Source organism: Oncorhynchus nerka, linkage group LG9b (genome assembly GCF_034236695.1).
Source record: "Oncorhynchus nerka isolate Pitt River linkage group LG9b, Oner_Uvic_2.0, whole genome shotgun sequence".
NCBI lineage: Eukaryota > Metazoa > Chordata > Actinopteri > Salmoniformes > Salmonidae > Oncorhynchus > Oncorhynchus nerka.
Window position 1 is genome coordinate 29,464,690 of NC_088424.1, and position 26,591 is coordinate 29,491,280.

A 26,591-nucleotide genomic window follows, 5' to 3' on the forward strand; every position below is an offset into this window, starting at 1 on the left:
AAAAGGAGAAGCAACCATTGGCAGCAGAGCAAGAACCTGGTCACCTGGACTAAAGTGACGAGGCTCAGTTCGGCGATCAAATATGCCCTTCATCCTCTCCTGTGAAGATGATAACTTCTCTTTAGCCATTTCACAAGCGGCATACAGCCGTCGCCGGAAATCACACACATACGATAACAGGGACTGAGGAGGCTCGGGAGACTTCCAGTCATCCTGGAGAACAGATAAAAGTCCACGCACCCTATGTCCAAACACAAGGTCATTTGGACTGAAACCTGTGCTCTCCTGTGAAACTTCCCTAGCAGCTAACAGTAACCAAGGCAACCCCTCCTCCCAATCCTTATCCATCTCAGTACAATAAGCTCTCAACAAAGACTTTAGTGTTTGATGGAAACGTTCCAGTGCTCCTTGACTTTGCGCGTGATAGGCGCTAGACAAATTGTGTTTAATATGGAGCTGTTGAAGAACCTGACCAAACAGATTAGAGGTAAAATTAGATCCTTGATCACTCTGAATGACCTTAGGGATTCCAAACAATGAGAGAAACTGAGTCAAAGCTTTTAACACCGATTTAGTCGTGATAGATCGGAGAGGATAGGCAGCAGGAAACCTAGTGGTCTGACACATCACAGTGAACAGGTAACTACTACCCTTTTTAGAACGAGGCAGAGGACCCACACAGTCAATAATCAGATACTCAAAAGGTTGGCTGAGTACAGGAATAGGAAACAATGGTACTGGTTTAATAGCTTGATTAGGCTTACCAGTTAATTGACAGGTGTGACAAGTTTTGATAAAATCAGAAACATCCCTCTTTAATCTAGGCCAAAAGAAATGTCTTAATATGCGATTGTAGGTTTTCCTCACCCCCATATGTCCAGCCACGTCGCTGTGAGAAGTTTCCAACACCAACTTACGAAGCTTAACTGGTACAACAACCTGACTAATTGCCTCCCCAGAAAAACACTATCATGAGACACCCACTTTCTCATCAGTACATCCTCTTGGAGAAAATAGCCATGGGCGACATCTCCCAACTGTTCTATAGGCACAATTTGATCACGCAACTCTTCCAACGTGGGGTCATCCCGTTGCGCATTGATTAGATCTGAGCGGGTTACAGATAACGGGATAACAGGGAAAACAGTGACATACTTTGTATTATTATCATTAGTCGGCGCAGTGACCAGTTCGCCACGGCTCATAGAACGTGTCACTGCACACGCAGAGAACACCTCTGGGAAACTCTGTACACTCTCATCAGGAATCCCAACAAATGACGGCTTAGTGGAAACCACTAGAGATGGAAACACGACAGGCCATACACGCTCACCAGCCAAGTTATTCCCAAGGATAACATCGATACCCTCAATAGGCAACGAAGGACGCACACCCACAACAACTTCACCCTTCACCAGCCCACAATCCAACATCAGTTTATGCAATGGAACTGACAGAGTGTTCAAACCTATTCCCCTAATTAGAACACTATTCCCCGAATCAGTCTCAGCAGAAAAGGGTAACACAGACTCCAACACAAATGATTCAGAGGCACCTGTGTCTCTCAGGATCTTCACTGGCACTAGGTCTTTACTTCCTAACATAGACACAAAACCTTCTGTAATGAAAGGTAAATAGTCTGGATCAATATGGACTTTCACATTCTCCTGGGCCTGAGGAAATGAGTTATGAATGAACTGATGTGGAACAGGTGCAGCTAATGCAGTAGGCTTAGATTTAGCGTAAGCACCCTTTGACCTGAGAAGTGGACATTCGTTTTTCCAATGCCCTGAACCTTGACAGTAGTGACACTCCTGCCCAAAGTCAGCTTTACCATGGGAGTCAGGTTCAACCCTAGTTGAATAGAACTCTGCCCGAGAACCAAAGTATCTCGGTGAGCGAAGCCCAAATCTATCCGAACGCCCCCACTCTTTCCGAATACGGGGTTCTGCAAAGACACTTTTGTGAGTCAACACATACTCGTCTGCCAAAACTGCAGCTTCAGCAACATTCTTTACTTTCTGTTCATTAATATACGTGGCAATACGATCAGGAATTGTGTCCTTAAATTGCTCTAACATAATCAGATCACACAGCCCTTGAAAGTCACAACTGCAGAGGCGGAACACCAGCGATTAAACTGTAAAGACAACTGTCGCGCAAACTCAACATGAGTCTGGTTATCATCCCTTTTAAAGTTCTAAATCGTTGGCGGTAAGCCTCAGGGACCAATTCATAAATCTGTAACACAGCTGTTTTAACTTTATCATAACTGGCACTATAGTGTACACTAAGAGCTGAATATGCTTCCTGCGCTTTACCAGTCAGCACACACTGCAACATTAAAGTGCGGTCAGAATCAGGCCAACTCCTAGCGTCAGCAACCCGCTCAAACAACGAAAAGAATGTCTCGGGGTCCCTTTCATTAAACCGAGGCAATAACCGTAAGTTCCCAACAATATCAAATGTCTCTGGGGCACGACCAAAAGCGGAACTACCCCTAGGTAAATCTGGGTCACCTTCCCAAAACAAACTCTCCCCTGAGATCTTTCCTTCCCTAACCAACTCTATACGTTCTTGTTGCAATTTGATTTTAGCACGCTCCATATCTTGTTTAAATGCCAATTCCTTTTCATATTTTACACGATCATGCTCTAGCTTCTCACGATCATGCTGCCGATCATGCTCTAGCTGTAACAAAAGCAGTTCTTTCTGCTGTTCAAAAAGAAGGCTACTAGGACTAACCGATGGAATGTCCATTGTAACGTTATGGGGAGACGACAAATCCTCAGCAGAGGCTGGCCCAGTGGTAACTTCTAGAATACCACTCTCCATCAGATTGGCCTTCAATATCAACCTAATAGAATTCTTTAGACGTTTATCACTAATCTCAACCTTGTAGTGTTCCGCGACCTTCAACAGCTGTTCTTTAGTACCTAAATCTAACAATTCCTCTGATGGAGAGCGAATGAACTTATCTACATAAGACGCCATAATCACACAAAAAAAAAAAATTCTGGCTCTTCCCTTCTGCTGAGCACACCAGACCACAACCCGAGAATTGACAATCACCCTGAGTACCACAGAAGAGAGATGAGATACGGAGCTTCCCCAAAACCTACAATAACTCAACCCTAGTCTTCGTGCAGATTTGCGGTGGGAATTTACGCACTGTAGCCCGCTGGCAAGGAAATAGAACTCCCCAGCATGCTGGAAAAATTCCACCAAGCCACGGATGTGCCCCCGAGACAACTGCTCAGTCCACAGACACCACACAAAAATAACAAACATTAACCATGCCCAACATATTCCAAAAAATGAAACACGTCGCTAAACCTATCAGGGGAAAAAGGCTATAGCTCCGGGTAGCAAGTTTCACTACCCTACCCAAATCTCCCACCGAGGTACACAGCAGATTACTCACCTCAGACTGATGTCCCAACAGAAAGTAGAACAAGAGTTCAGGCTAGGCAGGGCCTGGAAACTAACCATTATAGTCTCTCCAACACAGCACACAAACCAAACAACAAAAGGCAACCAATACTGGGCCTATCAAACACAATATGCAACCCAAACACGTACCTCCACGGTCTCCCAAACCAATAGTTCAAATATCCCGGACGAGTCCCCACTTGTCACGAACCGGCTCAAAGCCCGTAACAAAGGGAGACAACGTGGAGATAATGAGTAGCAAAATATGTATTTATTACCTAAAGCAACTAAGTATAATAGACAATGGTGTGTGTAATCAGTAATCAGTAGTGTAAGTGAGTGTTTTGCATGCATGAATGTGATAATGCAGGGTGATGAAAGGTGCCAAAGCAAACAAACAAACAAACAAACAAACAAACAAACAAACAAACAAACAAACAAACAAACAAACAAACAAACAAACAAACAAACAAACAAACAAACGGCCACCAAGAACCACAACACAATCTACAGAGGGTGTCTGCATGGAGAGAGTCTCCTCCATGAATGGGGAAGTGGTGTATTTATCCTGGGAGACACCGGGCCCAGGTGTTTCCCATGTAGCTGACGACCCTCCCAACTCCGCCCACCAGCATCCTAATAAGGAAATAACAGAGAGAATACGGCAGACAGAGTGGGAGGGTCGTCACAGATGGCAATTTGCATGTACTCCAGAATGTTATGAAGAGTGATCAGATGAATTGCAATTAATTGCAAAGTCCCTCTTTGCCATGCAAATGAACTGAATCCCCAAAAAACATTTCCACTGCATTTCAGCCCTGCCACAAAAGGACCAGCTGACATCATGTCAGTGATTCTCTCGTTAACACAGGTGTGAGTGTTGACGAGGACAATGCTGGAGATCACTCTGTCATGCTGATTAAGTTCGAATAACAGACTGGAAGCTTCAAAGGGAGGGTGGTGCTTGGAATCATTGTTCTTCCTCTCTCAACCATGGTTACCTGCAAGGAAACATGTGCTGTCATCATTGCCTTGCAAAAAAGGGCTTCACAGGCAAGGATATTGCTGCCAGTAAGATTGCACCTAAATCAACCATTTATTGGATCATCAAGAACTTCAAAGAGAGCGGTTCAATTGTTGTGAAAAAGGCTTCAGGGCACCTAAGAAAGTCCAGCAAGCGCCAGGACCGTCTCCTAAAGTTGATTCAGCTGCGGGATCGGGCCACCACCAGTACAGAGCTTGCTCAGGAATGGCAGCAGGCAGGTGTGAGTACATCTGCACGCACAGTGACTTGTGGTCAATCCTCAAGAGGCGGGTGAACAAACAAAAACCCACAAATTCTGCCAAACTCATTGATTATGCAAGAATGTGCTGCCATCAGTTAAGATGTAGCCCAGAAGTTAATTGACAGCATGCCAGGGTGGATTGCAGAGGTCTTGAAAAAGAAGGGTTAACCCTGCAAAAATTGACTCTTTGCATCAACTTCATGTTATTGTCAAAAGCTTTTGATACTTATGAAATGCTTGTAATTATACTTCAGTATTCCATAGTAACATCTGACAAAATGTTCTAAAGACACTGAGGCAGCAGACTTTGTGAAAATTAATATTTGTGTCATTCTCAAAACTTTTGCCAATGACTGTACTTACGTAAAACTACTTTAGTTTTTTTGGGTACCGGTACTTTACTTTTTAATTTATATTTGTGACTACTTTTACTTCACTACATTCTTAAATAATAATGAATAATGGTCTGGGGCTGTTTTTCATGGTTCGGGCTAGGCCCCTTAGTTCCATTGAAGGGACATTTTACAATGACATTCTAGACTATTCTGTGCTTCCAACTTTGTGGCAACAGTTTGGGGAAGGCCCTTTCCTGATTCAGCATGACAATGCCCCCGTGCACAAAGCGAGGTCCACACAGAAATGGTTTGTTGAGATTGGTGTGGAAGAACTTGACTGGCCTGCACAGAGCCCTGACCTTAACCCCATCGAAGACCTTTGGGATGAATTGGAATTGGAATGCAGACTGCGAGCCAGGCCTAATCGCCCAACATCAGTGCCCGACCTCACTAATGCTCTTGTGGCTGAAAGGAATTCCCCTCAGCAATGTTCCAACATCTAGTGGAAAGCCTTCCCAGAAGAGTGAAGGCTGCTATAGCAGTAAAGGAGGGACCATCTCCATATTAATGCCCATGATTTTGGAATGAGATGTTTGGTTAGCAGGTGTCCACAAACGTTTTGTCTTGTAGTGTATGCTGAAAGCAACTGTACAGTAAATAGATAGTGATAGGTTAGCCATGCATACACACCGTGGGTTCCTGGAATGTCAAATGTCTCGGGCAAGCGCCAAGGTCAAGTGGTACAAGAACAAGAAGGAGACCAAGCCCAGCAAGAAGCACGAGATTAGCAGCAAGAGTATATACCGCAAACTCACTATCAATGACGTGGGCTCGGATGACGAGGATAATTACACCTGCAACGCCATCGTCGACAAGACATCCTGTAAACTTGTTGTGGAAGGTAACGGGATGAAAATCAGGACATTGTCTATTGTAAACTTCTAGGAATTTTCTTTAAAGTGTATTTTTATAAAGGTTGATGTGACTTTTTAAAAATACACTTTCAATCTCTTTTATCACGTATGATTACTTCAGGACACAGGATTACCCGTCAGTGAGTGAATTAATGGAAATAGCACTCTTATAATATCCCTAAAGAGTGTAATTAAGAGTGCTTCTGTCTCAAGTTAGACCTATACTCTCGGTATCTATGGTCCCTCTAGAGCAGGCCATCAGCATCGTACGGGAGCTAAGTGCAGTGGAAGTGACCGAGCCCTTTGCTGCCTTCTTCGAGGTGGAGATAAACATCAACTCAGTCAAGCACCCCAAGTGGATCCTGAATGGTGTGGCCATGCAGGACATTGCTGACTTGGAGAAGGAGGGCTCCATGCACCGTCTCACCTTCAAGAAGACCAAGGCCTCCATGACAGGACCTGTCCAGTTCAGTGCTGGCAAGAGCAAGAGCAAGTCTGTGGCCCAGGTCACTGTCAAAGGTCAGAGGCTTCTCCTCACACAGAACACCATATTCCCAGTGGGTATAACTGGCTGAAATGACGTTGTTACAACCAGATTACAACCAAAACTGGGTTAGGACCATGTTACATGACTTGCCTATGATCAGAGCTGTTTGCACGTCTTATTGTCTCGACTACAGAGCGCCCTCTTGAGGTTGTAGAGCCTATTAAGGATGTGACAACCAAAGAGAAGGGCTCAGCCACGCTAAGCTCCAAGTTCTCCACCGCACCCAAATAGGTGAGCTGGTTCAAAGGCCAAACCCTCCTGGCGACATCAGACAAGTACATCCTGAAACAGGACGCTGTGCGGGCTAAGCGGACCATACAGAAGCTGACTGAGGAAGACACTGGGGAGTACCACTGTCAGTCGACTGCTGCCGAGACCAAAGCCACTCTCACTGTAGAGTGTATGTTTTCTATTCCTTTTTGGTGTTGATTTGACTTCAATGCTATTTGCTTTGCTGAGCATTGATGGTTCAAATGAGATTCCATCCTCTTAATTTAAACCAAATCCATGGTACAATGATGATGTGTGCTGTGGTTTATCGCAGTTCGGAAAGTGGAGATCACCAAGCACCTGGTGGACACTGAGTTGGATGAGGACAGTGATGCAGTGTTCACCTGTGAGATCAACTACACTGATGAGGAGGTGCATTGGCTGCTCAATGACAAAGTACTCTTCTCAAACGAAGTCAACACCATCACTCAGGTGGGCAAAATGCACACGCTCACACTCAAGAACCTTGCACCTGAGGAAAGGGGCACCATCACCTTCAAGGTCAGGGAGGTCAAGGAGGCTGTGACCCTAAAGGTCAAAGGTAAGGACTCGTGACCTAGTCTGATTCCAAGTCAAAATATTGTAGTGTAGAAGTGGGACTAAAGAATATGTCTTTGACTGGTGGTTGTGTGGATGCTCTCCATTTGGATTCCTCCAGAAAAGTGTGCAGTGTTCCTCAAGTCTCTGGATGACGGGGTAGGAGAAGTGAAAGGTATGATCACCCTGACGTGTGAGGCATCCAAGCCCAGGGTCTCCCCCACCTGGAGGAAAGATGGTACGGTCCTGACCGCTGGGCCTAAGTACGTCAAAGCCGGGGTCTGATCGTCAAAGCCGTTACCAAGGAAGACGCATGTGATTACAGATGTGACCTGGGAACTGAGCTTTCCAAGTCAAAGGTCACTGTGAGAGGTGTGTTTGACGAAGCAGCATAACTTGCGAACAAATGAGTATAGTGCGCTGAAGCCTCTACAGAAATTTTGTCATCAGGTCCTTGAAACAAAGATCCTCTCCCCACCCTTTACGTAGACCTGAGCACAGGTATCACCAAGCAGTTGAAGTCTGTGGAGGCGATGGAGGGAGAGACATGTAGCTTTCAGTGTATTCTATCATAGGAGAGCACTGACAAGTGTGCCTGGACCTTGAATGGCCAGACTGTGGCAAATGGAGGACGCTTCCAGGTCTCCAGTACAAGTTGCAAACACATGCTGGTTATCAAGGACGTGACACCAGACGATACTGGTGAGGTGGTTTTCAACATCAAGAACCTGAACTCCAAGACTACCCTAGCTGTTGAAGGTCAGACATCTGTACCAGTTGAGGCTCTAACATCAATCTGCAGGGCTTTTAGCATTCATTGTTTTGAAACGTCGATCAACTGATCCCTGAGGTTATCATTTTAAATTGGATATGTAGACCATTGGGAGAAATTAATAAAATTAACCAATTTCTGAGCTTGTTTCTGTAATTGGAAGGAAATTGAGCCATCCTCAGAATTAAAACAAAGGTAATATAAATGTCCTTCATTTCAGGCAAAGCCCAATCTGTGTCACGGGAGCTGCAGAGCGTCAGCGTTGTCTCAGGGGAGGATGCTGTGTTTACCTGTGAGGTCACACAGACCAGCACCTCCGTCCAGTGGGCCAAGGATGGGAAGGACATCAGGAAGAGTGAGAAGTATAACATCAGCAAAGAGGAGAGGGTCATGAAGTTGACCATCCGCAGCGTCACTGTCCAGGACTCTGGAGAATATAGTTGTGAGGTCATCGGAGGAGACACTACCAAGGCCAAGCTGGTGATCAAAGGTAAGTCTGACAAGTTCCTTTCACAGACACCTTCAGTTGTTTTTGTTGTTCTTGTTTACTGGATATTCAGGTATCATTGACCGTGAACTACCACTTTTCAACTATGACTCCTTTTTAATGTTAAATAACACTAAATAATAGCGCTGCCTCTCCTACCTCAATGCCTTCTGCTGTGCTCCTACCGGAATGTCCCTTTCCTCAGAGCCAGTCCACAAGTTCACCAAGGAGCTGAAGGACAGTGAGGCGGAAGAAAAGGGTTCAGTGACCCTACAGTGTGAGACGGCCCAGCCTGCCTCCAAGGCCACCTGGTCCAAGGGAGGCATAGAGCTGAAGGCCGGGGGACGCTGCGAGATGACCCAAAAGGAGACCGTTCTCACACTTACCATTAAACAGCTGGAGGAGAAAGACAGCGGAACTTACACCTGTGACGTGGGCACCGCCAAGATGACGGCTAAGGTGACAGTCAAAGGTAAGACCTTGGCCTATATATGTGTCTTTGTCTGAAATTATGGTGTTTCACATTAATATGTTAATAACTTTTTTATTTAGGAATTACACCCGCTGTAAATGAAAGAGCTTTGCTGACGTGCTGACTGCTGTGCATAGCAGGGCACAGAGCTTTGAATTCGTGTTTTGAAGACAATACAGAACATCTTCAGATGTTGAAAATTCTTTCCTGAAAATGTTTTGTGAGTGATGTGATTGACCTCTGCCAACGTTTAAAGATCAGAACTTGAATATTACTTGAGGTCATATGAGTCATAGTTTGGTTGGGGTGTATCAGAGCTGACATTGTGACATCTAGTAAGATTGACTCCCCTGCTTGTCTTCTTGAGCAGACATGCCGATTATTACAACATTCATACGATGCAACAGTATTGACTGAGCGTAATTCATGTCCCTTTGCTTTGCTTCATTTTTAAACATTTGGGAGATCATTCCTTCTTACTGTCTATTCCCATGCTGGTTGGTGGACAAGAAATACATTATGCTCAGAGCAGCATTTGACCTGGATGTGTTCCATCCAGGTCAGACAGTGCTCATAGTAGAGTCACCCCAGGACGTTGAGTGTTTTGAGGGGGACTCTGCCATGTTTAGGTGCCTTGTAAGCCCGCCCGACCTGACCCATCAGGTGCGGTGGTGCCTAGACCAAACCCCTGCAGCCCAGCCCCCTCAATGAGATCCAGGTACCTCACCATGAGGGAGCTGACCCCTATGGATTCAGGCGCAATCTCTGTGGTGGTTGGGGATAAGAGAGTGTACGCTTCGCTAATGATCAAAGGTAACTCCCATGGCCGGGTCCATGGTTCAAATTATATGTGAGCTAGAAGGGGCTGGGAACCCTCATAACAATCCACCTCTCCCCCATAATACTGTATCTATATCTATTGTAGGTCTACAGCTCCAGGATATACCAGAGATGGAAGTGCATCACTGCATTTGCCCTCTTTTTCAGTTTCTCTGAAAACAAAATGATACTTGCTTGACTTTTAACGATCATCTAGACTCGTCGTTGCAGTGTGCATTGTGAAATGCACAATTTATCAAATTTCATAAGTGACCACCGCTGGTGTCTTCGATCTCAGTCAACCATTCTGTATCGGTCTGCGTTGGTCTTGTTAAAACTTCTTTTGGATAGGGGGCAGTATTTTCACATCCAGGTGAAAAGCATGTCCAAAGTAAACTGCCTGCTACTCAGGCCCAGAAGCTAAGATATGCATATTATTAGTAGATCTGGATGGAAAACACTCTGAAGTTTCTAAAACTGTTTGAATCATGTCTGTAAACAATGCTACCTTATATAATGTTACTTACCCTACATTATTCATCTCATATGCATATGTATATACTGTACTCTAGATCATCGACTGCATTCTTATGTCACTAGCCACTTTAACTATGCCACTTTGTTTACTTTGTCTACATACTCATCTCATATGTATATACTGTAGTCGATACCATCTACTGTATGCTGCTCTGTACCATCACTCATTCATATATCCTTATGTACATATTCCTTATCCCCTTACACTGTGTATAAGACAGTCGTTTTGGAATTGTTAGTTAGATTACTTGTTGGTTATCACTGCATTGTCGGAACTAGAAGCACAAGCATTTCGCTACACTCGCATTAACATCTGCTAACCATGTGTATGTGACAAATAAAATTTGATTTGATTTTGAGTATAACAGAACTTATTTGGCGGGTGAAACCCAGAGGACAAACCATTCAGATTTTTTTTTTAGGTCACTCTCTTTTCAATGGGTTTTCATTGGGAATCCAGATTTCTAAGGGACTTTCGCACAGTACCTATTGCTTCCACTGGATGTCAACAGTCTTTGGGAATTGGTTGAGGTTTTTCCTTTGAGAAATGAAGAAGTAGCACTGTTCAGAACGAGGGTAGAGAGAAGTGTACTCTTTGATAGAGGCGCCTGACCTGAAAAGCAGGTCAGCTTTTCAGGTCAGGTTTTTGTTTTCCTCCGGTATTGAACACAGTTAATTCCATCTTAAATTTGATCGATTATTTACGTTAAAAAATACCTAAAGTTGTATTAGGAAAGTAGTTTGAAATGTTTGGACAAAGCTTACAGGTAACTTATGAGAAATTTTGTAGCCAATTTGTGCGAGTTAGAACCTGTGTTTTTCTGGATCAAACGCTCCAAATAAATGGACATTTTGGATATATATCGACTGAATTAATTGAACAAAAGGACCATTTGTGATGTTTATGGGACATATTGGAGTGCCAACAGAAGAAGCTCGTCAAAGGTAAGGCATGAATTATATCTTTATTTCTGCATTTTGTGTCGCGCCTGGAGGGTTGAAATATGATTGTCTGTGTTTGTTTACTGGGGTGCTGTCCTCAGATAATAGCATCATTTGCTTTCGCCGTAAAGCCTTTTTGAAATCTGACACGTTGGCTGGATTTACAACAAGTGTAGCTTTAATTTGGTGTATTGCATGTGTGATTTCATGAAAGTTACATTTTTATAGTAATTTATTTGAATTTGGCGCTCTGCACTAGCGTCCCACATATCCCAGAGAGGTTTTAATCATTCTCTCGTCTTTGGGTCTCCAATCCTCATGGGAAGTGCATGATGTATTTGAATCCATGATGCAGGTAAAATAATAAAGACCGAAAGATTTGATTCTTAAAGGATGCATACTTGATGAATAGAGGCATCCCTGATCCGTAGATTCTTAGTTGTCCAGTTTATTTGCTCACTCTACCTAGACAGTTAACAAATGTCTATGTAAAAAATATATACAGTACAATACCAGTCAAAATTTTCGACACATCTACTCATTTAAAGTTTTTCTTTATTTGTACTATTTTCTATATTGTATAATAATAGTGAAGACATCAAAACTATAATATAACACATATGAAATCATGATGTAACCAAAAAAAAGTGTATATTTTATATTTGATATTCTTCAAAGTAGCCACCCTTTGCCTTGATGACAGATTTACAAACTCTTGGCATTATCTCAACCAGCTTCATGAGGTAGTCACCTGGAATGCATTTCAATTAACAGGTGTGCCTTGTTAATTTGTGGAATTTCTTTACTTCTTAATGCAATTGAGCCAGTCAGTTGTGATATGACAAGGTAGCGGTAGTATACAGAAGATAGACCTCTTTGGTAAAAGACCAAGTCCATATTATGGCAAGAACAGCTTATTTTTTTACCATTCAGGCTCAGTTTTACATCAAAGGTTTGGACAATGTTTCTATTGTGTCTTGGAAAATACTGCAGGGTCATAAACTAAGACATTATTCCTATCTTGAAACTATTCTGAATATTGTTCATGTACAGATGTGTGCCTCAATGCAAAGTTATGCTGCATAAGTGATGCAAAAGCTCCACAAATGTATTTCTCTGTATGCTGCTGATCCTTTGTGCACTTTGGAAGGATTTCATTTTGTGGTGGTGACCAGTTGTGAACACCATGTTCATTCCATGTACTGGTTTGATAACTATATTCAGTTAACAAGTCATCTGTTTCATTGAACAACCCAATCATTGGAATCAAATTTAGGTTCCAAAGGACAGCAATAAAAGCATCGGAATCATTGTCCACTACCCATTCTTCTCCCCAATTTTGATTTTTATGCCCTTCCATTACAACTGAAGATTGCAAAGAAAATTATTTAGCCTACTTTTTAAATGAAGTTGGGCATGTTCGTCTTTTTCCAGCCTTGCCTGCCAGCTTTAAACAGAAGCTGAAGAACCAGCAGGCCAGGGAAGGAGAGAATACTACTCTCTGCTGTGTGTTAGCCAAACCTGGAGCCAAGGTTCAGTGGAAGAAAGGCACTGAGAATCTCAAAGCTGGAAACAAATATGAGATGAAGCAAAAAGATGCCTGCTGTGAGCTTCAGATAAAACATCTGAATGTTGAAGACAGTGGAGAGTACTCCTGTGAGTGTGGAGATCAGAGGACCACAGCGACTATAAACGTCAATGGTATGGGTACATGTTCTTGGTCAATGGGAATGTTGGGAGGTCTTGTTTACAAGGAGTCAGTCAGTCTTAATTGATATGTGTAAGTTCATGTGTTGGAAGCAAAAAAGTGTGTAGTTAGTGGACTGTACAGTATATACAGAATAATTCCATATTTAAATCAATTGTTTGTCAGCGTTACCTGTGACTTTCAAACACAAACTGGCGAGCCAGGAGGCTGAGGAAGGGGGCAGTGTTACCCTGCACTGTGAGCTCTCTAAACCTGGAGTCCATGTAGAATGGAGGAAGGGAACACAGGTGCTGAAGTCTGGAGAAAAGTACCAGATGAAGCAGAAAGAATCTGTGAGTGAGCTCCTGATCAGCAAAGTAGTACCCGAGGACAGTGGAGACTACAGCTGTGTGTGTGGAGAACAGAAGACTACAGCCAGTCTCAAGATTAAGGGTAGGGGGAAGATTGGTGTCATTAAATAGCTACTTTATGTTCCACTGAAGATGTTCTGTATTGTCTTTGTCACTGTCGTTATCAAAGTTTCAAGTGTGATTCAGCAGAATATTTTAAAGAAGTTGGTTTGGTATAACGGCTATGATTTGTGTTGAGTTGGCGTAGTTGCCAACTTGGCTTTGATGAATTTTGTACATTTCATGATTCATTGTCAGCAGGAAGTTCTGAATTGTCTGAAAATCTAATGCTTAAGCTGAGAAATGTTCCCATTTTACTATTACTCTCTCAATGTCTCATCTGTCTCTGTGTCTCTCTGTCTCATCTGTCTCTCTGTCTCATCTGTCTCTGTGTCTTAACTGTCTCTGTGTCTTAACTGTCTCTGTGTCTCATCTGTCTCTGTGTCTTATCTGTCTCTGTGTTTTAACTGTCTCTGTGTCTCATCTTTCTCTGTCTTATTTGTCTCTGTCTAATTTGTCTCTGTCTCATCTGTCTCTGTGTCTTATCTGTCTCTGTGTCTTATCTGTCTCTGTGTCTTAACTGTCTCTGTGTCTCATCTTTCTCTGTCTTATTTGTCTCTGTCTGTGTCTTAACTGTCTCTGTGTCTTAACTGTCTCTGTCCAGCTTGATCTTTGTAGTCTGTCTGTCTTCATTGTGTTGATTATCATGTTGTTAGTCTTTGTGTGCTGGTGATCATTCTATCTCTGTTTCTGTGTTTGGTTTCATTATTCAAGTATCTGCTTTCTGAACTGTGCCATTCTCATGATTTTAGAGGATGAACTCATGTCTGATTGCCTCATATCAGTGGTTATTGTGTTTCAGTGTATTTTATATGGTTTAATTTGAATCCACAGCCCAACCTGTTACATTCAAACACAAACTGGCGAGCCAGGAGGCTGAGGAAGGGGGCAGTGTTACCCTGCACTGTGAGCTCTCTAAACCTGGAGTCCATGTAGAATGGAGGAAGGGAACACAAGTGCTGAAGTCTGGAGAAAAGTACCAGATGAAGCAGAAAGAATCTGTGAGTGAGCTCCTGATCAGCAAAGTAGTACCCGAGGACAGTGGAGACTACAGCTGTGTGTGTGGAGAACAGAAGACTACAGCCAGTCTCAAGATTAAGGGTAGGGGGCAGATTGGTGTCATTAAATAGCTACTTTATGTTCCACTGAAGATGTTCTGTATTGTCTTTGTCACTGTCGTTATCAAAGTTTCAAGTGTGATTCAGCAGAATATTTTAAAGAAGTTGGTTTGGTATAACGGCTATGATTTGTGTTGAGTTGGCGTAGTTGCCAACTTGGCTTTGATGAATTTTGTACATTTCATGATTCATTGTCAGCAGGAAGTTCTGAATTGTCTGAAAATCTAATGCTTAAGCTGAGAAATGTTCCCATTTTACTATTACTCTCTCAATGTCTCATCTGTCTCTGTGTCTCTGTCTCATCTGTCTCTCTGTCTCATCTGTCTCTGTGTCTTAACTGTCTCTGTGTCTTAACTGTCTCTGTGTCTCATCTGTCTCTGTGTCTTATCTGTCTCTGTGTTTTAACTGTCTCTGTGTCTCATCTTTCTCTGTCTTATTTGTCTCTGTCTAATTTGTCTCTGTCTCATCTGTCTCTGTGTCTTATCTGTCTCTGTGTCTTATCTGTCTCTGTGTCTTAACTGTCTCTGTGTCTCATCTTTCTCTGTCTTATTTGTCTCTGTCTGTGTCTTAACTGTCTCTGTGTCTTAACTGTCTCTGTCCAGCTTGATCTTTGTAGTCTGTCTGTCTTCATTGTGTTGATTATCATGTTGTTAGTCTTTGTGTGCTGGTGATCATTCTGTCTCTGTTTCTGTGTTTGGTTTCATTATTCAAGTATCTGCTTTCTGAACTGTGCCATTCTCATGATTTTAGAGGATGAACTCATGTCTGATTGCCTCATATCAGTGGTTATTGTGTTTCAGTGTATTTTATATGGTTTAATTTGAATCCACAGCCCAACCTGTTACATTCAAACACAAACTGGCGAGCCAGGAGGCTGAGGAAGGGGGCAGTGTTACCCTGCACTGTGAGCTCTCTAAACCTGGAGTCCATGTAGAATGGAGGAAGGGAACACAAGTGCTGAAGTCTGGAGAAAAGTACCAGATGAAGCAGAAAGAATCTGTGAGTGAGCTCCTGATCAGCAAAGTAGTACCCGAGGACAGTGGAGACTACAGCTGTGTGTGTGGAGAACAGAAGACTACAGCCAGTCTCAAGATTAAGGGTAGGGGGAAGATTGGTGTCATTAAATAGCTACTTTATGTTCCACTGAAGATGTTCTGTATTGTCTTTGTCACTGTCGTTATCAAAGTTTCAAGTGTGATTCAGCAGAATATTTAAAAAAGTTGGTTTGGTATAACGGCTATGATTTGTGTTGAGTTGGCGTAGTTGCCAACTTGGCTTTGATGAATTTTGTACATTTAATGATTCATTGTCAGCAGGAAGTTCTGAATTGTCTGAAAATCTAGTGCCTAAGCTGAGAAATGTTCCCATTTTACTATTACTCTCTCAATGTCTCATCTGTCTCTGTGTCTCATCTGTCTCTCTGTCTCTCTGTCTCATCTGTCTCTGTGTCTTAACTGTCTCATCTGTCTCTGTGTCTTATCTGTCTCTGTTTTAACTGTCTCTGTGTCTCATCTTCTCTGTCTTATTTGTCTCTGTCTAATTTGTCTCTGTCTCATCTGTCTCTGTGTCTTATCTGCCTCTGTGTCTTATCTGTCTCTGTGTCTTAACTGTCTCTGTGTCTCATCTTTCTCTGTCTTATTTGTCTCTGTCTGTGTCTTAACTGTCTCTGTGTCTTAACTGTCTCTGTCCAGCTTGATCTTTGTAGTCTGTCTGTCTTCATTGTGTTGATTATCATGTTGTTAGTCTTTGTGTGCTGGTGATCATTCTGTCTCTGTTTCTGTGTTTGGTTTCATTATTCAAGTATCTGCTTTCTGAACTGTGCCATTCTCATGATTTTAGAGGATGAACTCATGTCTGATTGCCTCATATCAGTGGTTATTGTGTTTCAGTGTATTTTATATGGTTTAATTTGAATCCACAGCCCAACCTGTTACATTCAAACACAAACTGGCGAGCCAGGAGGCTGAGGAAGGGGGCAGTGTTACCCTGCACTGTGAGCTCTCTAAACCTGGAGTCCATGTAGAATGGAGGAAGGGAACACAAGTGCTGAAGTCTGGAGAAAAGTACCAGATGAAGCAGAAAGAATCTGTGAGTGAGCTCCTGATCAGCAAAGTAGTACCCGAGGACAGTGGAGACTACAGCTGTGTGTGTGGAGAACAGAAGACTACAGCCAGTCTCAAGATTAAGGGTAGGGGGAAGATCTATGTTATAACTATTTACAGGACTGTATAATTGTTGTGTTCTTCCGACGTTCTGATCAATTGTAGGTAATATTTCAAATGGAATTTCAGTGCATTGTCAAGCAGATTACTTTTGGTTTTAAATATATCTGTATTCGGTAATTGTCAATTATGACGTCCATTTGTTGGTTAACGTCATCATGTTTTGTGAAATGCCATGTTATGTCTGTCTCTCTGTGTTTTGTCTTTGTGTCTAAGGATACTTTGCTTCAGTGTTACGTCAGTGTATCGTTGTTTATATCGCTTTGATTCAAGGAGTTATATTGTTGTTTATGTAAATGTTTTAGTAATGTTTAGTTCCATTTATTGCTTTGAGTGTGTTTCATTGACTATGTGAGGTTGACTTTAGTTTTTGGTTGTTAACTGTTGTCATTCGTAACTAAACCATGAATGACTTTCAGCCCAACCTGTGACCTTCAAATATAAACTGCAGAGGCAGGAGGCTGAGGAAGGGGGCAGTGTTACCCTGCACTGTGAGCTCTCTAAACCTGGAGTCCATGTAGAATGGAGGAAGGGAACACAGGTGCTGAAGTCTGGAGAAAAGTACCAGATGAAGCAGAAAGAATCTGTGAGTGAGCTCCTGATCAGCAAAGTAGTACCCGAGGACAGTGGAGACTACAGCTGTGTGTGTGGAGAACAGAAGACTACAGCCAGTCTCAAGATTAAGGGTAGGAGAGAGTTAATACATTTAGATGTGCCTTTTGTCACTAAATATGTTTGGTAAAACTATATTTGGATGGTCCGGATTTTCTATCTGTAGATGTGCTACAGATGGTCATTCTATCAACAAACTATATGTTGATAAGAAACTGCTTTCCAAGGTTACAGTTAGGGTTAGGGTTATCAAGAGCCTCTGATGCAGGAGACCAAACTGGGTCAAGGTAGGAAGGGAAGCGTACATGGAGAACAGTTTTTCTGTCTGCTTTAACTTGTCATCTGTGCAGTTTGTCCTGCTTCTTGGTCCTGTTGGTGATGTCGGTGATGATGCTGATAGTATTCGCTGTCCTTTTACAGTCAGTGCTGTCGCTGTACTTGAAGTTTCTTGTGGTTTGTTTGTGCCACTGTTTGTTGTGCTTAGAAAGGAAATTGAGCAGGCATCTTTGTCTCTGTATTCTGTTTGCAGTCAGTCCACATGTTCGGAAGGCTTTGTCTCATTGCTTCTGGTGTTCACAGTTATCATGTATTTATTTGAGACTTGTGTGGTACATCCTTTGTTGGCAGTTTGTATGTTACGTCCCTCTGTTGGCTGTTTTTCTGTTATGGTCAGTCTTGTCATAAAAGGTTTGGTTATGAGGTTTTATATTCTAAGTTGCATGTTTTATGGCAGCTCTGAAGTATTCAGCTCCTCCAGTAACTCCCAAACAGGAGGAGCCCCAGAAGGAGAAGGCCAAAAAGGAAGAAGGTAGGGAAGGACAAGGAGAGTAACAGTTTGGTTTACTGCTTGATTCTCTGTCTTTATGGTATGTCTATAGTGTCTATGTCTTGGCTGAATGTGGCGTGCAACATCCTAAATTGTCGGAAAATCAGAAAATGTTGGTGTAAATTTGTGGTTAAATTAGGACAGTACAAATACACAAAGGACGGCTCACCATTAAAGCTTGTTAAGGAGGAAAAGTATGCCTTTGCAGCCTGAATGGGGGATGCTTTATCTACGAGCCGGTCCACGGGGAACACAAGTGTATTACCTAGGTCAGTGCTCTCCGGGATCCTTGGAACATCCCTACACCATTGAAGATGAAATTGAAAATGGTTAAGGTAAGGTTTAAGGTTAGGGTTAGGTAAGGGTTATGGTTATGGTTAAGGTTAGGGGTTAGGTTAAGGTTTAGGATAGGGACGTCCCGAGGATTCTGGTTAGCACTGACCATTCTCATTAGCCAGATGTAGTTTGTTGTTAATCTGTCAAGAAGTAACCCTTAACCAGGTTGCAACTATGTTTTGTATGTGTATGTAAACCTTGTCTGTGCACAATTGTCACCTTAGCTTTGAGCAGCCTGATATTGTTTTGGATTCTCTGCTTCCCTTTGAGGGCATGCTTTTGTGAGCATACTCAGCTCAGAGTTGGATCTAAAGTGAAATGTTTAAACCCCCAGCTCCTCCAGTCACTCACAAACAACAGGAGACCCAGAAGCAGCAGGAGACCAAAGAGGCCCAGAAAGAGACAGTAGAAAGGAAGACAGTAGTAGAAGCCCATGGTAGGAAAAGATAAGATATGTTCTCTGTTGAGCTCATTCTGGAAGTTGTAGAATATTGAGGTATTCTAATTTCTGCTATATCTGTGAAGCCTGCTGTTCCTGCCGGCTCTAAACCAGAGCCCCAGAAGGAGACCGTAGAAAAGAATACAGTAGATAACATTTCTGGTTACTTGTTGAAGTAAAGTTAAAGAATGTTTAGTTTTTATGGTGTTTTGTCATAGTCTCGGAGCCAGCGACCCCTATTGCTCCTGCCACCCCCAAAACGGATCCCCAGAAGGAGACATTAGAGAAGAAGACCGTAGTAGAAGCCTCTGGTAGGAAAGATGAACTATCTGTTGTCTGTCACAGCAATTTAAAAAATCAATTATATTCTGGTGTTGCTGTATGTAATTATGTTGTTTTATCTGGTCGATAGTTTCAGTCAGATAGGCCAACAAGCAGTAGTTCATCTGTTCCTTTGTGGCTTTAGCACTGTGTGACTCATTTTTGGGGTCTGTGTTTCAACTTGTGATCCTCTCAGTATTATCTTACTTGACACAAATATGTAATAATGTAGTAATGTAATAATAATATGTTTTTGCTTGGTTTTCCCTCAGTTTTAATGGCAGTGTGTGTGTCTGTTATAAAGATGTTTAGTTATATGACGTAATATGAATTCATGTTCATGCTGTCACGCGTGTTATTGAGTTTTCTGCTTTCTAGACAACTGATGAAGTTCAGTTATACACTGAGTGTCCAAAACATTAAGGACACCTGCTCTTTCCATGACATAGACTGACCAGGTGAATCCAGGTGAAAGTTATGATCCCTTAATGATGTCACCTGTTAAATCCACTTCAATCAGTGTAGATGAAGGGAAGGAGACAGGTTAAAGAGATGTTTAAGCCTTGCGACAACTGAGCATGTTTTGTGTATGTGTAACATTCAGAGGGTGAATGGGCAAGACAAAATATTGAAATGACTTTGAACGGGTTGTGGTTGTAGGTACCAGGCGCACCGGTTTGAGTGTTTCAAGAACTACAACGCTGCCTGTTTTTTTACTCTCAACAGTTTTTCTTGTGTATCAAGAATGGTCCACCACCTAAAGGACATCCAGTCAACTTGACACAACTGTGGGAAGCATTGGAGTCAACATGGGCCAGCATCCCTATGGAACGCTTTTGACACCTTGTAGAGTCCATGCCTCGACGAATTGAGGCTGTTCTGAGGGCAAAAGGGGTCCAACTCAATATTAGGAAGGTGTTCCTAATGTTTTTTCTACTCAGTGTTTTCTGGTCATCTTGATGTTTTGTCATAGTCTCTAAGCCTGTTGTAGAAAATAAGATCGTAGAAGCCCCTGGTAGGAAAGATGAGCTATCTGTTGTCTTTTCAACTCATATACCTGTGGGTAGTTGGTCACATCAATTCAAATATGGCTGCTCTTTGGCCTATCTGTTCAACTTCAAGCAAACATCATTCGTGGCTTTAGTAATGTGTGGCACATTTTGGGGGTGATTATAGTCATTTTGGTGTTTTGTTATAGCCTTTAAGCCTGCTGCTCCTGCCACCCCCAAACCGGAGCTCCAGAAGGAGGAGACCGTAGAAAATAAGACTGTTGCAGACGCTCAGGGTGGGTACTTTTTGTTTTGGGACTGCTGGTCTTTGGTCAGTCTGTTCAAGCGAACGTCATTTGTGGCTTTAGCATTGTATGGCTAATTTAGGGGTTTCTGCTTCACCTTGTGATCCTGTTTTTGTGTCCTGTAAGCTTCTTCTGTTTAGTCTTAGCCTACACTGCAAGTGAAGGACAATGTATTGGCAGTCTGTGTCACTGTCTGTTTCTCTCTTTGAAGACTGTTGCATGACGTTGGGAATTCATGTTCATGCTTTTGGTTGAGCTTTCTGCTTACTAGACAGACGATGAAGTTAAATTATATATGGGTAGTTATTTCGGTGTTTTGCTACAGCCAAGAAGCTCCTGCCGCCCTCAAACTGGAGCCACAGGAGGAGACAGTAGAAAATAAGTCAGTAGTAGAGAAGATCAGCTATCTTTTGCCTGTTAAGCTCATACCTGTGGCAAGTCTGTCATATCAATTTAAATACTACTGCTCTTTATCCGTTCAATTGGACATCATTTGTGGCTTTCACATTGTGTGGCACATTTTTGGGTCTCTGCTTTATCTTGTGTGGTCCTATTAGTCTGTGTCATGTATGATGGTTGCCCTTCACTCAAAGGGATGTAATGGCAGTTTGTCTGTTTAAATACTTTTTGTTGTATGACATTGGGAAGTTAAATCATATACCGGCTTTGATGTTTTGTCATAGCCGTGAAGCCTCCTGCCGCCCCCAAACTGGAACCCGGGAAGGAGACAGTAGAGATGAAGACAGTAGTAGGAGCCTCTGGTAGGAAAATATGAGCTGGCTGTTGTCTGTTGAGCTCCTACCTGTACATTGTCTGTCACATCATACTGTGTTTCTCAATGTAGACTCAGAAAGCTTGGATCTTTGCTCTTGATTCAAGTTGTACTGTATGTGGTGAACAGTGTGGATATATTCTTTCTGAAGGCAAGTTGTGTCACATTGTCTTTCTGTAGCCCTTCAGCTAGCTTCCCTTATCTTGTGGCTTCGGCTGGTTTGTCAGGCTGTTCTCTTAAGAGGTGTTGAGGATCTTATCACGTGTATTACTGTACCACAGTAGAGAAACCTCCAGTTCCTGCAGTCACCCTTAAACTAGAGCCTCAGAAGCAAGAGACCAAAGAGAGAGGAGATTAGTTTGTCATTCTTAAGTTCAGTACATCGGTCATTGTTTGTATGAATGGATTAAAAATAATTGACTTTGGACTGTTTGCTTCCATCAGGTTTGCACGTGCATTTTTTGAAATACAAAAGTTATTCATCTCGTACTTTAGGCTATCTGATATAGTTCCTGTCCTTTTCATCCTTACCTCGACGAAGTACATTCTTTATTGACAATATATTCAGTAGATTTTGCTACAAGTATTCTTTTGTCTGCATACTTTGCCATGCTTCTAAATGGTAGTGGAAAGAAAGTAGGCTACAATGATGGTTGCCATTTGACTGGGTAAGATTTGAAGCTCCGTGGACATTGGGCTTTGTTTGCTTCCGTCTGGTTCGCTTAGGTGCACCATTTTAAAGTTGATGTTATAATGAAGATATATTCAACAGATTGTTCATGTTTGTACTGTAGTTGTGGAGACACCAGTTGCTCCAGTCCAGCCAAAACCAGAGACTGAAAAGGAGGAGAAGACAGTGGTAGAAGCCAATTGTGGGAAAAGAGGAGCTTTCTTTTGTAGTCTATTCTTGTATAATGCTGCCATGGAGCTTGCAGTTGTAATGTATTACAAGTCTCATTGCCCTTAAATGGGGATCTACTATAGGTCTTAACTTGGTTGTCTTTTGTTGACCTTGCTGGAGTCTCCTTGATGTAGATTCCTTGTTGTAGTTGGATCATAATATTCCAGGTGTATTCTGCGTACAAAATATTGAATTTAGGCAGAGACCAGGATTGTTCATGCAGTCCTGTACATAACCTTGGTTATGTGTAAATCCAGAGTAGTTCAAATCTCACTTTCAATGTGGTGGTGGGTCACACACTCAAATATTTTTTTAAACTGCTGGCCTGGACGGATGGACACCAACCAGAGAAGAGTGCCTACATTAATGGTCATTGAAAGTGTTTACCATACGTAGAGACACCATCCCAGTGGGATCGTCTTCTAGATGCTAACACCATATGGGTTTGCAATGTCTCTTTTTGAGGCATTGTGACAGTGGATGAAGATATTTTTAACCCTTTATTTCTCAGCTCTTCCAGCCACATTCAAACACAATCTTGAGAGCCAGGAGGTTGAGGAGGGGGGCAGTGTTACCCTGCACTGTGAGCTCTCTAAACCTGGGCTCCCTGTAGAATGGAAGAAGGGAACACAGGTTATAAAGTCTGGAGAAAAGTACCAGATGAAGCAGGAAGATTGCAGTGTGAAACTGCAAATCTGTGATTTGAAACCTGAAGACACAGGAAACTACCACTGCAGCACTGGAGACCTAGAGAGCTCAGCATACCTGAAAGTCAATGGTAGGATGATGACCTTTTCACTGCAGCCCAATTCTTCACTAGCACAGAAAATATCACCTTGATTTATGATAAATTGATCTGAAGCACCACATGTATTAACTGAAATGCAATAAATAGTTAGTAAAAATAGGTGATCAAACAAAACAGTTGGAATAATGCCTACCATTTATTATGTAAGTGTAGGCTTATAATTAATATTTTGCAATTTTGATTTGTCAGCTCTCCCAGTCATATTCACCAAAGATCTGCAGAGCCAGGAGGCTGAGGAAGGGGGCAGTGTTACCCTGCACTGTGAGCTCTCTAAACCTGGAGTCCCTGTAGAATGGACGAAGGGGGAGGTGGGTCTCTGCCCCTGTGCCAAGTATGAAATCGTCCAGGAAGGACACAGCGCCAGACTAGTCATCCACAGCTTAGACCCTGAAGACTCAGGCAGCTATACTTGTGACAGTGGCGACCGGAAAACCACAGCAAACCTTTCTGTGAAGGGTAGGCTGAAAGAAAACTCTTATGGTTTTAGCTGTGTATGCTGTCGGGAAAGAAAATCAAACTTTCCCACGTTTTATACATATTTTGTGGTTTGGAGGCACAATTCTGCCCTCTAAAAGTTTCTCTAGCTCACCTCTCCCAACCTACATCGTTCCTACCCCCCCTCTTGCTTTCCACAGCCCTGCCTGTTTACTTCAAAACCCGACTACAGAATCTAGAGTGGGACGCAGGTGAGATCGCCATCCTCCGCTGTGAGATCACAAATCCTGGGGCCAGCGTTGTTTGGAGCCGGGGCGACAGGGTCCTGGAGTCTAACAACAAGTATCAGCTGAAACAGGAAGGTGCCATAGTGAAGCTTATCATCTATAACCTACAAGGGGCTGACTCTGGGGAGTATATCTGTGACACGGGTTACCAGAAGACCTCATCCATGCTCACTGTACAGGGTAGGGGACAATATGAAAGTCTGCTACTGTCTTCTGACATTCTTTTCAACCACTCTCTCTCTCTGCACACCTCTTGAATCATGGCACCTCTCTTTTAATTCACTCTATCCCTACCACCGCTTTCCATCCTGAGTCCCACAAGACTAATATCACGCAAGGCTTTAGAGGACCAAAGGCCTAAAGAGCACAGAAGTAAAGCTTGTGGGGATCTTCATCCATTTCCTGATTCACCTACTGCTTCCAATGTCTTTCATATCCTTCACACACCTTCCTCTGCACTTCTACCTTCATAACCATTCCACCCGAGTGCTCTGCTGTTAAGGACAATGATCTGTCTCACACTTCCACTTCTTCTGTCTTGACAGGAGCAACCTTATGTCTTGACAGTTGTCTCTGTATTGTAATTGTATTGAGTGTGTATGGTTAGGTGCCTTTTTTCTGTTGTAATCTAACCATGTACACCCATATAGACACTAGTGCTCCCTTAGAGTGAGATTCACATCTAAGCAGTAACACATAACTGGCTTTTTAAAACAGAGCTGGAGGTGACCATAGTGAAGGTCTTGAACAGCTGCTCGGTGCGCGAGGGGGAGGACGTTCACTTTGAGTGCCATCTGTCCCACGAGGATGCCAAGGAGGTCCAGTGGAAGCTTGCGGATGTCCCTCTGCAGAACAATGAAATGAATCTGATCCGCAGCCAAGGCAAGGTGCACAGCCTCACCCTCAGGGGGGTCACCCAGGCCGACTCGGCCACAGTCGCTTTCACCGTGGGCCACCATACCTCCACCGCCAGCCTGACCGTCGGAGGTAAGGGGTGCATATACATAGTCCAAGGTTAGGAGTATACAGTATATAGTCATATACTGTACATAGTCTTGAGGTAAGATATACATCTGCTGGTAATCAGCCCCAACCTTCTCCCATTGTACCCCAATACCAGGATTCATTCGGTCCATTCCAAATCCGTTTTATACCCCGAACGTCCAAGGTAAAGGGTACATATACTGTATAGTCTGAGGTAAGGGGTTATATAATATATGTATGATGCTAATCACTGACTTTTACTAGACCTAACCCTTTTCCATTGTACCGCAATACTTGGAGCCATTCTGTTCATTCTTTCATAGATTCTTCATGTCTTTTATCTTCTCTTATCAATAATAGATCTCTCAATTCATGTTCATCTTGTTGTGGAGATCGATTATTATAGCAGTGCATGCCATTGGTAGGCCACTTGTTAATTTCAATCACATTACAACATAGCAAGAAACAAGAAATCCCCCCATTTGTCATTTGCTATTTGAAACCTGCAGTGGTTAATGTCTGTTCAGCAAATGCTTTTAAATGTTGTTGTTAAATGTTGAATGTTTCCTTTCAAGATATTGGATGTCCGTCCCGTCCGTGTCCACTCCCTAAACTAGGTAATGTCTCCATCAATTTTAACCTGGTCTGTATCTATCTTGCTGTGTCCCCCCAGGGGCCCCTGTGGTGTTCAAGAAGGAGCTGGAGAGCCAGGAAGCAGTTGAGGGGGGCAGTGTCTCCCTGACCTGTGAGATCAGTGTTGAGGGCAAGGTGACATGGAGAAGGGGCTCCGTGCTCCTCAACCAGGGGGAGAAGTATTCCATGGAGCACACAGGTTCTACCTACATCCTGATGGTTCACAAGCTGAAGGTCGAGGATGCTGGAGAGTACACCTGCGATACTGGGGATAAGCAGAGCACGGCCACCCTGAAAGTCAAAGGTAATGGAGCGTCTGTATTCACATCGGTCTCTCGTTTGCTGTGACTCTACATTATCGTCTGCTTTCATTCAGTGTGCCAACGGACTAAGAACTTCCATCTTAATGCCAAGGCAGCAGCAACTCTTCCTGGGGTCCAACAGAATTAAGGCAGTTATACAATTCTAAAAACATAACAATACATCCACAAAAGATTTCACAACTCATTAAGTGTGTACCCTCAGGCCACTACTCTACTACCACATATCTACAACACAAAATCCATGTGTATGTACAGTGCATTCGGGAAAGTATTCAGACCCTTTGCCTTTTCCACATTTTGTTATGTTACAGCCTTATTCTAAAAACTATTACATTCAATTTTTCCTCATCAATCTACACACAATAACACAGAATGACAAATCAAAACAGATTTTTAGAAAATGTTCAAATTTATAACAATAAATATCAGATTTACATAAGTATTCAGTCCTTTTACTAGTACTTTGTTGAAGCACCTTTGGCAACGATTACAGCCTTGAGTCTTCTTGGGTGTGACGCTACAAGCTTTGCACACCTATATTTGGGGAGTTTCTTCCATTCTTCTCTGCATATCCTCTCAAGCTCTGCGTCACTGCACAGATATTTTCAGGTCTTTCCAGAGTTGCCCGGGTTCTGAATGGGCCACTCAAGGACATTCAGAGACTTGTTCCCAAAGCCACTCCTGTGTTGTCTTGGTTGTGTGCTTAGGTTCGTTGTCTTGTTAGAAGGTGAACCTTCACCCCAGTCTGAGGTCCTGAGTGCTCTGGAGCAGGT

General features: G+C 42.8%; 1 protein-coding gene across 6 annotated transcripts in view; it reads left to right on the forward strand.

Moving 5' to 3' along the window:
• LOC115114564 (obscurin-like) overlaps nucleotides 1-26,591 on the forward strand; it is a 105,053-nt gene that overhangs the window by 40,322 nt on the left and 38,140 nt on the right. For 3 of the 6 annotated variants that reach the window (XM_065013495.1, XM_065013496.1, XM_065013498.1), the window contains exons 26-36: nucleotides 8,314-8,583; nucleotides 8,786-9,052; nucleotides 14,342-14,608; nucleotides 15,458-15,724; nucleotides 16,547-16,813; nucleotides 17,267-17,533; nucleotides 22,860-23,126; nucleotides 23,346-23,612; nucleotides 23,792-24,058; nucleotides 24,596-24,865; nucleotides 25,536-25,799. In XM_065013495.1, coding sequence (XP_064869567.1) covers nucleotides 8,314-8,583; nucleotides 8,786-9,052; nucleotides 14,342-14,608; nucleotides 15,458-15,724; nucleotides 16,547-16,813; nucleotides 17,267-17,533; nucleotides 22,860-23,126; nucleotides 23,346-23,612; nucleotides 23,792-24,058; nucleotides 24,596-24,865; nucleotides 25,536-25,799 — 2,940 coding nt within the window. Of the gene's footprint in view, nucleotides 1-8,313; nucleotides 8,584-8,785; nucleotides 9,053-14,341; nucleotides 14,609-15,457; nucleotides 15,725-16,546; nucleotides 16,814-17,266; nucleotides 17,534-18,192; nucleotides 18,268-18,955; nucleotides 19,058-19,278; nucleotides 19,372-20,579; nucleotides 20,667-21,358; nucleotides 21,437-22,859; nucleotides 23,127-23,345; nucleotides 23,613-23,791; nucleotides 24,059-24,595; nucleotides 24,866-25,535; nucleotides 25,800-26,591 lie in introns of all 6 variants that reach the window. The other 3 variants (XM_065013497.1, XM_065013499.1, XM_065013500.1) reach the window with 3 other exon arrangements.